The sequence below is a fragment of the Macaca mulatta genome, chromosome 16, assembly GCF_049350105.2.
Source record: "Macaca mulatta isolate MMU2019108-1 chromosome 16, T2T-MMU8v2.0, whole genome shotgun sequence".
Classification (NCBI taxonomy): domain Eukaryota; kingdom Metazoa; phylum Chordata; class Mammalia; order Primates; family Cercopithecidae; genus Macaca; species Macaca mulatta.
Genome location: NC_133421.1, coordinates 73,777,115 through 73,790,896, shown reverse-complemented (window position 1 = coordinate 73,790,896; position 13,782 = coordinate 73,777,115). Strand labels below are relative to the sequence as shown.

At 52.3% G+C, this 13,782-nt stretch overlaps 1 protein-coding gene and 1 pseudogene across 2 annotated transcripts; both read left to right on the top strand.

Moving 5' to 3' along the window:
- Positions 1–486: 486 nt before the first annotated feature.
- Positions 487–5,703, top strand: LOC114673170 (uncharacterized; annotated as a pseudogene).
- Positions 5,704–11,183: 5,480 nt separating this feature from the next.
- On the top strand, positions 11,184–12,895 carry LOC114673169 (somatotropin-like). 2 transcript variants are annotated; one of them, XM_077969692.1, is made up of 5 exons: positions 11,184–11,306; positions 11,568–11,728; positions 11,954–12,073; positions 12,167–12,331; positions 12,593–12,895. In XM_077969692.1, the coding sequence occupies exons 1-5, from the start codon at positions 11,297–11,299 to the stop codon at positions 12,788–12,790; spliced, it is 654 nt and encodes a 217-aa protein (XP_077825818.1). In that variant the 5' UTR covers positions 11,184–11,296; the 3' UTR covers positions 12,791–12,895. The 2 variants fall into 2 exon arrangements, with proteins under 2 accessions (XP_077825818.1, XP_077825817.1); XM_077969691.1 differs by having other exon boundaries at positions 11,954–12,331.
- The last annotated feature ends 887 nt before the right edge of the window (positions 12,896–13,782 follow it).

Here is a 13,782-nt window from a genome sequence, read left to right as displayed (position 1 = left end):
AACAATGACAGCAATGTCTTTGCTGACAGAGCCCAGCTGGTTAGTGGCTGTGCAGCAGTAGGCTCTGGTGTGGTTCTGGGTTGCCTTCTGTGGCACTTCAAGGTCAAAGACCACCCCATTCCAGGTACACACCAAGGCTGGAGCTGGGTTTCCCTTTGGGACACAAGCAAGCCTGTGTTCCATCCCTTCCAGCCAGGTCTGTTTGCCAGAGCATCGGGATTCCTCTAACCATGGCTTGTCTGCAAAAACGGTTTCCCAAAGAGCTGAGTTCGGTGCACCACACTCCCTCACTACCTTCACACCCTGCTCCCTCTCCTCACCCAAATGTGGTCCCCTCCACCCAACAGCTTTCCTTACTAACGGAGCACTAGCAGATCTCTGCTTTGAGTCAACTCTTCTTTCCCATCTTCCCCATGGGCAGGGAGTCCCAGATGAAACCTAGGGTGTTCTTATGGATTCCGACTAAATGATAATGCTGCTCGAGCCATGGTGGCCCTGGGGCTCCTGCTTCCCATCTGTGCTTCTCAGTGGGTAAGGAGCTAGATAATGGTGACCTCAGAGATTAGGATTTTTCTACCTTTTTTTTCTTTTTTCTTTTTTTTTTGGAGACAAAGTCAGTCTCACTCTGTTGCCCCAGCTGGAGTGCAGAGGCATGATCTTGGCTCATGGCAACCTCTGCCTCTCGGGTTCAAGCAATTCTCATGCCGCAGCCTCTCCAATAGCTAGAATTACAGACGCACGTCACCATGAGCAGCTAATTTTTCTATTTTCAGTAGAGATGGGTTTCACCATGATGGCGATGCTGGTCTCAAACTCCTTACCTCAGGTGATCCACCTGTGTCGGCCTCCCAAACTGTTGGGATTACAGGCGTGAGCCACCACGCCCAGCCTATCCTGAGCCTTTTGAAGCAGACGCCAGAGATGCGAAGCCCAGTCTCTCCCGCCTGGCCATGTGGAGGCTCTTATTGGGTAGTCTCTCAGCCTGCAGGAGCCAGGGATCTGGCCCCAGGTGATGCCCCAACAGTGGGCCACTCCCCACGACTGTCAGGAAAATCCCAAGTCTAATTCAAAGTTGATTTTCTACTAGCAATGAATGATGGACATGGTCTCCATTGCTTAAGGCCCTGGGAAGATCTAGACTAGAGAAAAGGATCATCGACTTCTGCCCACACCTGTGGGCCTCAGTTCTTCCCTCTGGTCCATGGTTGCCATGGTAACGCTTTGTAAAGTTGTTTCCCCAGGGGTCTCTAGAGTACTCTGAGTCACCATAACTCTGAGGTCAACAGAAGTGGAGAGAGGAGACACTCCCTGCCCTAGCTGGTCCCACGTGTTTCTGGCAGTAACCTGTCTCAGGAAACTCACCAGCCCTGTGCCCATCTACGGAGTTCTGGAGTGATCCCCAGTTAGGGCCCCTGCTGCCCTCATTCCTAAGGGAGGCTGGAGACTTCTTCCATGGCCAAAAACCCACATCTAAGTCCCCAGCACTAGCTAAAAGGCCCTGTCACGGGGTGCTATCTGTCCGTCCCAGTTCACATTGGAGGAAGGATGGTGGGGGAGGCAGAAGCTACGTGGAGCTCAGGGACCCTCCTCCATTCCCACCTGGCTCCTCCTCTTTGCTGGTGCTGGAAGGAGCATGGGGAAAGTGGTGTCTCCACCCTCCCTTGTCCCCATCTTTCTCAGAGTTGGTATCATTGATGACACCCCTCTTGGATCCTCCCGCAGCCCTGCCTGGAGAACAGCCCACAGCCCAGGGCCCTCCCAGCAGATGATGAGTCTGGGCTGCTGGTCGGGTAATGCTTCAGGAATGAAGGCAGAAAAAGGAGGTCTGTCTTCTTCTCTGAAAGACGGGAGATGGCAGGGCCCCAGTATTCACATCCTGGGCCACAGGGCTGTGGGTTTTCATTGCTGGTTGCCAACACCACAGCCAACCACTTCTAGAAGTGTTTCCTTGTTTCCTTCCTTGTGTTTCTACAGCGTCAAGTGCTAGATGCTCTTAAACTCAGCGGGGGATGATTTCAGTGCCCGTGAGGATGTTCTTTCCTGCTCTCACCTCTGGAGGCATCTGATGCTTGTGACCTCCAGATGGTATTGAAATAGCACCAACCCTGGGCACCAGGAGACAGGAGGCTCAGTCCTGGCCTTCTCTGCCTTCGCCTTGTCCTGCTGTGAGGTTTCTACAAGGCACCCCATGCCACTGGGCCATTCTCACCTGGGAATAGAGAAAGAACAATTTGCCCCTTATGGAAAGACGAAATGAGGCAAAAGGCCCCTTATGTTGTGGGCAGAATCCCTGCACTCAGAGGGATTTAGAAGCTGAAATAACTGGGTTGGGAGCAGTGGCTCGCGCCATCTCACTATTTTGGGAGGCCAGGGAGGGTGGATCATCTAAACTCAAGAGTTCGAGACCAGCCTGGCCAACATACTGAAATCTATCTCTACTAAAAAAGTACAAAACTTAGCCTGGCATAGTGGCGGGTGCCTGTAATCCCAGCTACTAGGGAGGCTGAGGAGGGAGAATCACTTGAACCCAGGAGGTGGAGGTTGCAGTGAGGCAAGATTGTGCTACTGCACTCCAGCCTGGGCAACAGAATGATACTCCATCTCAAAAATAAAAATAAAAATAAAATGAAGAAACTAAAATAACTAAATAACTGAGTAGCACCACACTACCTGCTCTGGAGAAAGGACTTTTTTTTTAAATCTGTTTTGAGATGGAGACTCGCTCTGTCACGCAGGCTGGAGTGCAGTGGCACCATCTTGGCTCACGGCAACCTCTGCCTCCTGGGTTCAAGTGAGTCTCCTGCCTCAGCCTCCCACTTTTACAGGCTTGTGCCACCACGCCCAGCTAATTTTTGTATTCTTAGGAGAGATGGAGTTTTGCCATGGTGGCCAGTCTGGTCTTGCACTCCTGACCTTAAGTGATCCACCCACCTCAGCCTCCCAAAGTGCTGGGATTACAGGCATGAGCCACCGTGCCCGGCCCGGAGAAAGGACTTTGAGTAACACAATGTGGGAAGAGCAAGGTTGTGGAGATCTGCTGCCCTGGCTGAGGTAGCTCATGCAATCAGTCTCTCTCAGCCTCAGTGTCTTGACCTGTGAAACGGGATGATAATAACACCTCCTTCACAAGACAAGTGGCAGGTCTGACGTGAGAATGCACAGGCAGGCCCTTGGCAACTGGATAAGCTCTATACAGCTCTGGAAAGGAGGGGGAGAAAAAAGAGGAGGGGCTTCCATGGCTGGAGAGGGCATCTTTCGGCCTGATGTGTTCTGAGTTCCAAAGCTGGGAAAGACACTCAAACCTTCCAGAGCTCTTCCAACTTTTCGATTCTCTGATGGTTTCAGGTCTAGGGGAGGAAGCGCTTGTGGTCCGTGTCTGTCCCCGGGATATCTGTTTCTTGGTTTGCATCTCTGCTGCAGGTCCAAGGAGCTGGGGCAATACCATGAGTCTGGCTTCTTCATCCCCAGGGACCTGGGGGAGCTCCCCCCCACCACCACCGCCCACCCGACTCAGGGAAAGGGGAGAGCAAAGTGTGGGGTTGGTTCCCTCTAGTGGTCAGTGTTAGCACTGCATCCAGTTGCCTCAGGCGGGCCCAGGAGGAGTCAGCAAAAGTGGAAATCAGGACTGAATCCTGCCCAGAACCCCCACAATCTATTGGCTGTGTTTGGTGCCTTTTCGCAACACACACATTATCTCTGCTGGGTGGAGGGGAGACATGTGAGGAGGAGGAAAGGGATAGGATAGAGAGTGGGATGGGGTCTGTAGGGGTCTCGAGGACTGGCTATCCTGACATCCTTCCCCGTGTTCAGGTTGGCCACCATGATGTGCTGCCAGAGGGCACCCACCTGCTCCTTAAAGAGAGGACAAGTTGGGTGGTATCTCTGGCCGACACTCTGTGCACAACTCTTACGATGCTGGTAACGGTGAGAAGGGAAAGATGACAAGCCAGGGGGCATGATCCCAGCATGTGTGGGAGGAGCTTCTAAATTAGCCATTAGCACAGGTACATCAGTGGCCCCATGCGTAAACGTACAGAGAAATAGGTGGGGTCAAGCAGCAAGAGATAAGGGGCCAGGGTATAAAAAGGGCCCACAAGAGACCAGCTCCAGGATCCCAAGGCCCGACTCCCTGAAACACTTAGAGTCCTGCGGACAGCTCACCTAGCTGCAATGGCTGCAGGTAAGCGCCCCTAAAATCCATTTCTGCACGATGTGTCCTGAGGGGAGAGGCGGAGCCCTGTAGATGGGACGGGGGCATCTCAGCCCAGATATTTGGCCAATCTCAGAATGTTCCTGGTCCCTGGAGGGAGGGAGAAAAAAAAACAGCTCCTGGAGCAGGGACAGCACTGGCATCTTGCTCTCCATTCCCTCTGTTGCCCTCCGGTTTCTCCCCAGGCTCCTGGACATGCCTAATTCTGGCTATTGCCCTGCTCTGCCTACCTTGGCTTCAAGAGGGCAGTGCCTTCCCAACCATTCCCTTATCCTGGCTTTTTAACAACGCTGTGTTCTGCGCCCATCACCTGCACAAGCTAGCATCTGACACGTACCAGAAGTTTGTAAGCTCTTGGGGAATGGGTGCACATCAGGGGTGGCAAGAAGGGGTGACTTTCCCTCGCTGGGAAGTCCTGGGAGAGAATAAGGAGCTCAGGGTTGTTTTCTGAAGCAGAAATGCAGGCAGATGAGCGTACGCTGAGTGAGGTTCCCAGAAAAGTAACAATGGGAGCTGGTCTGCAGGGTAGACCTTGGTGGGTGGTCCTTCTCCTAGGAAGAAGCCTATATCCCAAAGGAACAGAAGTATTCATTCCTGCGCAACCCCGAGACCTCCCTCTGCTTCTCAGAGTCTATTCCGACACCCTCCAACAAGGAGGAAACACAGCAGAAATCCGTGAGTGGATGCCTTCTCCCCCAGGCAGGGATGGGGGAGGCCTGTGGTCAGAGCCCCCGGGCAGCACAGCAACCGCTGGTCCTTCCTCTGCAGAACCTAGAGCTGCTCCACATCTCCCTGCTGCTCATCCAGTCGTGGCTGGAGCCCGTGCAGTTACTCAGGAGTGTGTTTACCAACAACCTGGTGTATGGCACCTCGAACTTCAACGTCTATCTCTACCTAAAGAACCTAGAGGAAGGCATCCAAACGCTGATGTGGGTGAGGGTGACCCCAGGGGTTCCCAATCCTGGAACCCCACTGGCTTCGAGGGGTGAGGGAGAGAAACTGCTGCCCTCTTTTTAGCAGTCAGGCTCTGACCTAAGAGAACTCACCTTAGTCTTCATTTCCTCTCGTGAATCCTCCAGGCCTCTCTCTACACCCTGAAGGGGAGGGAGGAAAACGAATGAATGAGAGCGGGAGGGAGGCAACAGTGACCAAGCGCTCAGCCTCTCCTTCTCTTTCTTCACTTTGCAGAGGCTGGAAGACGGCAGCCCCCGGACTGGGCAGATCTTCAAGCAGACCTACAGCAAGTTTGACACAAACTCGCACAACGATGACACACTGCTCAAGAACTACAGGCTGCTCTACTGCTTCAGGAAGGACATGAACAAGGTCGAGACATTCCTGTGCACCGTGCGGTGCCGCGCTGTGGAGGGCAGCTGTGGCTTCTAGATGCCTGGGTGGCATCCCTTGTGACCCCTCCCAATTGCCACTCCTGGCCATGGAAGGTGCCACTCCAGTGTCCAACAGCCTTGTCCTAATAAAATTAAGTTGCATCATTTTGTCTGACTAGGTGTCCTTCTATAATGTTATGGGGAGGAGGGTGGTGACATGGAGCAAGGGGCAGGTTGGGAAGACGACCTGTAGGGCCCACGGGGTCTATTGGGAACCAGGCTGAAGTGCACTGGCACGATCTTAGCTCACTGCAACCTCTGCCTCCTGGGTTCAAGCGATTCTCCTGCCTCAGTCTCCCGAATAGTTGGGATCCAGGCATGCGCGACCAGGCTCAGCTAATTTTTGTATTTTTGGTAGTGACGGGGTATCACCATATTGGCCAAACTGGTCTCCAACTCCTGACCTCAGGTGATCTGCCCAACTTGGCCTCCCAAATTGCTGGGATTACAGGCATGAGCCATGGCGCCCTTCCCTGTCCTGTCATTTTAAAATAATTATACCAGCAGGAGGACGTCCAGACACAGCATGGGCGACCTGGCCATGCCCAGCCCAGTGGACATTTGACTTCTCTGCTTAGCACTGTCCTCTCATGTGCTGGGTCCACTCAGTAGACGCTTGTTGAATTCCGGGGCCTAGAGCTGTGCCAGCTGCCTCGTCTTGTCACCTTCTGGCTTATTCCCTCCCTCCATATCTTACCTATTTACCTCATGGGAATGTTTCGAATTCCAAATTTCTATTTTACTGTTACATACTTACTTGTTTGCTATTATCTCTGCTGCCAGTAGATTGTTAGCTCCAGAAGAGAAAGGATCATGTGTTTTGTTTATCTAGATATGCCCATCTGCCTGGTACAATCTCTGGCAAATGTTATAGACAACAACTACTTGTGGAATCGGTGAATGAACGAATAGAAGAATGAGTGAAAGAATGAATAGACGAAAGGCAGAAATTCAGCCTCAGGCCGGGCACAGTGACTCACGCCTGTAATCCCAGTACTTTAGAAGGCCGAGGCGGGTGGATCACAAGGTCAGGAGTTCAAGACCATCCAGGCTAACACGGTGAAAACCCATCTCTAAAAATACAACATATTAACCGGGTGTGCTGGCGGACAGCCTATAGTCCCACCTACTCAGGAGGCTGAGGCAGGAGAATGGCGTGAACCTGGGGTGGGTAGAGCTTGCAGTGAGCTGAGATCGTGCCACTGCACCCCAGCCTGGGCAACAGAGCAAGACTCCATCTCAAAAAACAAAAAGAAAAGAAAAGAAAAGAAATCCAGCCTCAAAGAGCTTACAGTCTGGTAAGAGGAATAAAATGTCTGCAAATAGCCACAGGACAGGTCAAAGGAAGGAGAGGCTATTTCCAGCTGAGGACACCCCATCAGGAAAGCACCCCAGACTTCCTACAACTACTAGACACATCTCGATGTTTTTCACTTCTCTGTCAATGGATTGTCTCCCTGGAGAATCATCCCCAAAGTGAAATTACTTAGCACGTCCGGTTAGGTAGATCGTTATGTACTTCTTGGTTGTTCAGAGATCATCAACCAGTGCAAACAATACCCCATCAACACACAACAGTGCCTGCCCCTCTCCTCCCCAAGCCTTCCAAGGCCCTTTCTCCGTGCCTGAACCCCCCGGCCATATCATGTGGCAAGCTTAAGGGTCCAACGAGATACAGGAAGTGAAACACGATGTACACTGAAACGTGCAATACAAATAGGCAGCATGATGTGCCTCGGTTCACTAAACCGAGCTACACTGGGTGGTTGTTTTCTACCACTTTCCTTAATGCCTATAGACACCTCATTCTGCTGCTGAATTCCTCATGTTCAATTCCCCCCATCTTCATGGAACATCCTCTGTGCAGGGACTTGACCCCTGTCCTGCTAGCTTTGCACTGAGGCAAGCTCTGTCCATGCCTAGTAGTGCCACCATCTTTACTAGATGAGGTTTCTAAAGATCTTGGCATGGAAGGAAAGCCTGGGGGCCTTGGATAGGCCTTGGATAGTGGGAGAGCTCCAGGCAAGCCACCTGATCTCTTTGAGCCTCAGTATCCTCACTCACATCCCTATGGCTCAGTAGAGTCCCAAGCACATGGTGGACACGCAGAAGTATTGATCATCTTCCTCACCTCCCCTAGGAGAGCCCTTGGGAATCCCCACATAATATTCCCTGAAGACCTTAATCCAATGAGCTGAGTAATTGACTCGGTACCAAATTCAGAGAAAGGATATTAGAAGCCAAAAGGAGGTAGAGTATGTCCCAGTACGATAAACAGCCTCTGATCTCAAGGAAGAAAGAACAGAGCTGCAGGTGGGAAGTGTGCGCCGCAAATCACCAAAGTGGGAGTGGAAGGAGCGCCCACCAGTCCCTCGGAGGCGATCCCTAAGACCCGGTGAGTATGGCTTCGAAAAATGTGATTGTCCTCAACCCCACAGTCTTGAACCTAACAGGAGATCTCAAAGCCTGAAAGACACCACTTTAGGATCAACAGCAGATCTGCGACTTTCCACAGCAGGCACACAGAACCCTAAAGTTAGTCAAGGTTGGACATAGGAAGGGCTTCCAAACACACAGAGAAATTCATTAATCCTAAATTATAAAGGGAGGTTCTTTAAAGGAACCAAGATGATTGTGAGATTATCCTGAGCTTTTTGTCTTGTTTTGTTTTGTTTTTGATACAGAGTCTCACTCTGTCACCAAGGCTGGAGTGCAGTGGCGTGATCTCAGCTCACTGCAACCTCCATGTTGCGGGTTCAAGCAATTCCCTGCCTCAGCCTCCTGAGTAGCTGGGATTGCAGGTGCCTGCCACCATGCCCGGCTAATTTTTGTTTGTTTAGTAGAGTCGGGATATCACCATCTTGGCCAGGATGGTCTTGAACTCCTGACCTCATGATCCACCCACCTCGGCCTCCCAAAGTGGAGGGATTACAGGTGTGAGCCACAGTGTCTGGCCTATCCTGAGCCTTTTGAGGCTGAAACCAGAGATGCGAAGCCCAGCCTCTCCCCACTGGCCATGCGGAGGCTCTTGTTGGGTAGTCTCTCAGCCTGCAGGAGCCAGGGATCTGGCCCCAAGTGATGCCCCAACAGTGGGCCACTTCCCGGGACTGTCAGGAAAATCTCAAGTCTAATTCAAAGTTGATTTTTTACTAGCAATGAATGATGGACGTGGTCTCCATTGCTCAAGGCCCTGGGAAGATCTAGACTACAGAAAAGGATCACCGACTTCTGCCCACACCTGTGGGCCTCAGTTCTTCCCTCTGGTCCATGGTTGCCATGGTAACCCTTTGTAAAGTTGTTTCCCCAGGGTTCCCTGGAGTCCTCTGAGTCACCATAACTCTGGGGTCAACAGAAGTGGAGAGGTGACAGGAGACACTCCCGTACCCTGGCTGCTCCCACGTGTTCCTGGCAGTAACCCGTCTAGGGAGCCTCACCAGCCCTGTGCCTATCTGCGGAGTTGTGCAGTGATCCCTAGTTAGGGCCCCTGCTAGGGCTCATTCCTAAGGGAGGCTGGAGACTTCTTCCATGGCCGAAAATCCACATCTAAGTCCCCAACACTGGCTAAAAGACCCTGTCATGGGGCGCCGTCTGTCCCAATTCACATTGGAGGAAGGATGGTGGGGGAGGCAGAAGCTAAGTGGAGCTCAGGGACCCTCCTCCATTCCCACCTGGCTCCTCCTCTTTGCTGGTGCTGGAAGGAGAATGGAGAAAGAGGTGTCTCCACCCTCCCTGGGCCCCAGTTTTCTCAGAACTGGTATCATTGATGACACCCCTCTTGGACCCTCCTGCAGCCCTGCCTGGAGAACAGCCCACAGCCCAGGGCCCTCCCAGCAGATGATGAGTCTGGGCTGCTGGTCGGGTAATGCTTCGGGAATGACGGCAGAAAAAGGAGGTCTGTCTTCTGCTCCGAAAGGGGGGAGATGGCAGGGCCCCAGCATTCACATCCTGGGCTACAGGGCTGTGGGTTTTCAATGTTGGTTGCCAACACCACAGCCAACCACTTCTAGAAGCGTTTCCTTGCTTCCTTGCTTCTGTTTCTATAGCGTCAAGTGCTAGATGCTCTTAAACTCAGCGGGGGATGATTTCAGTGCCCGTGAGGATGTTCTTTCCTGCTCTCACCTCTGGGGGCATCTGATGCTTGTGACCTCCAGATGGTATTGAAATAGCCCCAACTCTGGGCACCAGGAGACAGGAGGCTCAGTCCTGGCCTTCTCTTCCTTCGCCTTGTCCTGCTGTGAGGTTTCTACAAGGCACCCCATGCCACTGGGCCATTCTCACCTGGGAATAGAGAAAGAACAAGCTGCCCCTTATGGAAAGACAAAATGAGGCAAAGAGCCCCTTGTGTTGGGGGCAGGATCCCTGCACTCAGAGGGATTTAGAAGCTGAAATTACTGGGTTGGGAGCGGTGGCTCATGCCAGTGATCTCAGTATTTTGGGAGGCCAGGGAGGGTGGATCACCTAAAATCAAGAGTTCGAGACCAGCCTGGCCAACATACTGAAACCCCCTCTCTATTAAAAAAGTACAAAACAGCCCGGCATAGTGGTGGGAGCCTGTAATCCCAGCTACTAGGGAGGCTGAGGAGGGAGAATCATTTCAACCCAGGGGTGGAGGTTGCAGTGAGGCAAGATCATGCCACTGCACTCCAGCCTGGGTGACAGAATGAGACTCCATCACAAAAAAGAAATAAAATAAAATAAAGAAACTAAAATAACTAAATAACTGAGTAGCACCACACTACCTGCTCTGGAGAAAGGACTTTTTTTTTTTTTTTTATCCAGGGCATCTTTCGGCCTGATGTGTTCTGAGTTCCAAAGCTGGGGAAGAGACTCAAACCTTCAAGAGCTCTTACAACTTTTAGATTCTCTGATGGTTTCAGGGCATAGGACGAAGCGCTTGTGGTCCGTGTCTGTCCCCAGGATTTCTGTTTCTTGGTTTGTATCCCTGCTGCAGGTCCAAGGACCTGGGACAATACCTCAAGTGTAGATTCGTCCTCCCAGGGACCTGGGGGAGCCCCCGCCCCCGCCCCCGCCCCAAGGCTCAGGGAAAGAGGAGAGGAAAGTGTGTGGTTGGTACCCTCTAGTGGTCAGTATTAGCACTGCATCCAGCTGCCTCGGGCTGGCCCAGGAGGAGTCAGCAAAAGTGGAATTCAGGACTGAATCCTGCCCAGAACCCCTGCAATCTATTGCCTGTGCTTGCCGCCTTTTCCCAAAACACACATTCTCTCTGCTTGGTGGAGGGGAAACATGCGAGGAGGAGGAAAGGGATAGGATAGAGAGTGGGATGGGGTCGGTAGAGGTCTTAAGGACTGGCTATCATGACATCCTTCCCCGCGTTCAGGTTGGCCACCATGGCGTGCTGCCAGAGGGCACCCACCTGACCCTTAAAGAGAGGACAGGTTGGGTAGTATCTCTGGCTGACCCTCTGTGCACAACCCTCACAGTGTTGGTGACGGTGGGAAGGGAAACATGACAAGCCAGGGGGCATGATCCCAGCATGTGTGGGAGGAGTTTCTAAATTAGCCATTAGCACAGCCGCATCAGGGGTCCCATGAGTAAACGTACAGAGAAATAGGTGGGGTCAAGCAGCCAGAGATAAGGGGCCAGGGTATAAAAAGAGCCCACAGGAGACCAGCTCCAGGATCTCAAAGCCCGACTGCCCGAACCACTCAGAGTCCTGTGGACAGCTCGCCTAGCTGCAATGGCTGCAGGTAAGCGCCCCTAAAATCCCTTTCGACACGATGTGTCCCGAGGGGAGAGGTGGCGCCCTGTAGATGGGACGGGGGCACTAACCCTCAGGTTTGGGGCTTCTGAATGTGAGTATCGCCATCTAAGCCCAGATATTTAACCAATATCAGAATGTTCCTGGTCCCTGGAGGGATGGAGAGAGAAAAACAAACAGCTCCTGGGGCGGGGAGAGCATTGGCCTCTTGCTCTCTGGCTCCCTCCGTTGCCCTCCGGTTTCTCCCCAGGCTCCCGGACATCCCTGCTCCTGGTTTTTGCTCTCCTCTGCCTGCCTTGGCTTCAAGAGGCTGGTAGGGTCCCAAGCGTACCCTTATCCAGGCTTTTTGACAACATTATGATGCAAGCCCATCGCCTGCACCAACTGGCCTTTGACACCTACCAGGAGTTTGTAAGCTCTTGGGGAATGGGTGCGTGTCAGGGGTGGCAGGAAGGGGTGACTTTCCCCCGCCTGGGAAGTCATGGGAGGAGACTAAGGAGTTCACGGTTGTTTTCTGAAGCGAAAATGCCGGCAGATGAGCATACACTGAGCAAGGTTCTCAGAGAAGTAACAATGGGAGCTGGTCTCCAGCATAGAGACCAGCAGTCCCTCTTGGTGGGGGGGTCCTTCTCCTAGGAAAAAACCTACATCCCAAAGGAAAAGAAGCATTCGCTCATGGGGAACCCCCAGGCCTCCTTCTGCTTCTCAGAGTCTATTCCCACACCCTCCAACAGGGAGGAAACGCAGCAGAAATCCGTGAGTGGATACCTTCTCCCCAAGGTGGGGATAGGGGAGGCCTGTGGTCAGAGCCCCCGGGCAGCACAGCCACTGCGTGTCCTTCCCCTGCAGAACCTAGAGCTGCTCCGCATCTCCCTGCTTCTCATCCAGTCGTGGCTGGAGCCCGTGCAGTTACTCGGGAGTGTGTTTGCCAACAACCTGGTGTATGGCACCTCGGAGAGCGATGCCTATGACCTCCTAAAGAACCTAGAGGAAGGCATCCAAACGTTGATGCGGGTGAGGGTGGCGCCAGGGTTCCCCAATCCTGCAACCTCACTGGCTTCGAGGGCTGGGGGAGAGAAACACTGCTGCCCTCTTTTTAGCAGTCAGGCCCTGACCCAAGAGAACTCACCTTAGTCTTCATTTCCCCTGGTGAATCAATCCTCCAGGTCTTTCTCTACACCCTGAAGGGGAGGGAGGAAAATGAATGAATGAGAGAGGGAGGGAGGGAACAGTGACCAAGCGCTCAGCCTCTCCTTCTCTTCCTTCACTTTGCAGAGGCTGCAAGATGGCAGCCCCCGGACTGGGCAGATCTTCAAGCAGACCTACAGCACGTTTGACACAGACTCACAGAACGATGACTCACTGCTCAAGAACTACGAGCTGCTCCACTGCTTCAGGAAGGACATGGATATGGTCGAGACATTCCTGCGCATGGTGCAGTGCCGCACTGTGGAGGGCAGCTGTGGCTTCTAGGTGCCCGCGTGGCATCCTGTGACCCCTCCCCAGTGCCTGTCCTGGCCCCGGAAGGTGCCACTCCAGTGCCCACCAACCTTGTCCTAATAAAATTAAGTTGTATCATTTTGTCTGACTAGGTGTCCTTCTATAATATTGCGGGGTGGAAGGTGGTGGTGTGAAGCAAGGGGCAGCTTGGGAAGACAACCTGTAGGGCCTGCAGGGTCTATTGGGAACCAGGCCACTGAAATATAAGAGATTTGGTTGTTCCTGTGCCATAAGAAAGCTGACACATCACTGCAGTCTGTTACTCACTAAGGCCATTCCACCAGGTCAGTGGTCCCAGCTCACTGGTCATAGCTCAATGGTCATCCCAGAGATGACTTGAAGGCATTTCTTCCTGTCCCACCATTACCATCAACACCAAACCTGGCCCCCCAGGAATGAGAAGAAATGAAAACAAGATGGGCTATTAAGTGCCGAGGCAAAAGCTTCCCAACAGGTGAGGAAACAATATAATAGAATTACTTGTGTGCAGAACAACTTTAAGATCAATATTCCTTAAGCCCAACTACTCTTGGGAAATGAGAACAATGCAAAAATGAGTTTCAGACATACAGAACGAGAGCTTTTGGAATCAGAATTAGGGTGAGGGAAGTGGAAGAGAGATTTTATTTGGGGTTGCAAATGCAGTGACAACAGGTACCAGGAAGATATCAATGTAAGCAATGAGGGCTGGATGGAATAGGATAAATCCCAGATGACACTCGCTTTCCTTTGGTGGATGCAACACAGAGGGGTGAGAACCAGCACAATCTGCAGCACTCAAGCCCCTGCTGAGGTAGGACCCACCCAGCCTGTCACCATCAGGACTGCAGGGACAGGGCTTCCAGACCTTCTGATTCTTTGAGACAGCTAGGATATTCAGACCTTTACGTGAAATCTAACATTTAAACACTGGCAACACATATTGAACATATATTAAGAGCAAAAATTAACCCAAACACACATGG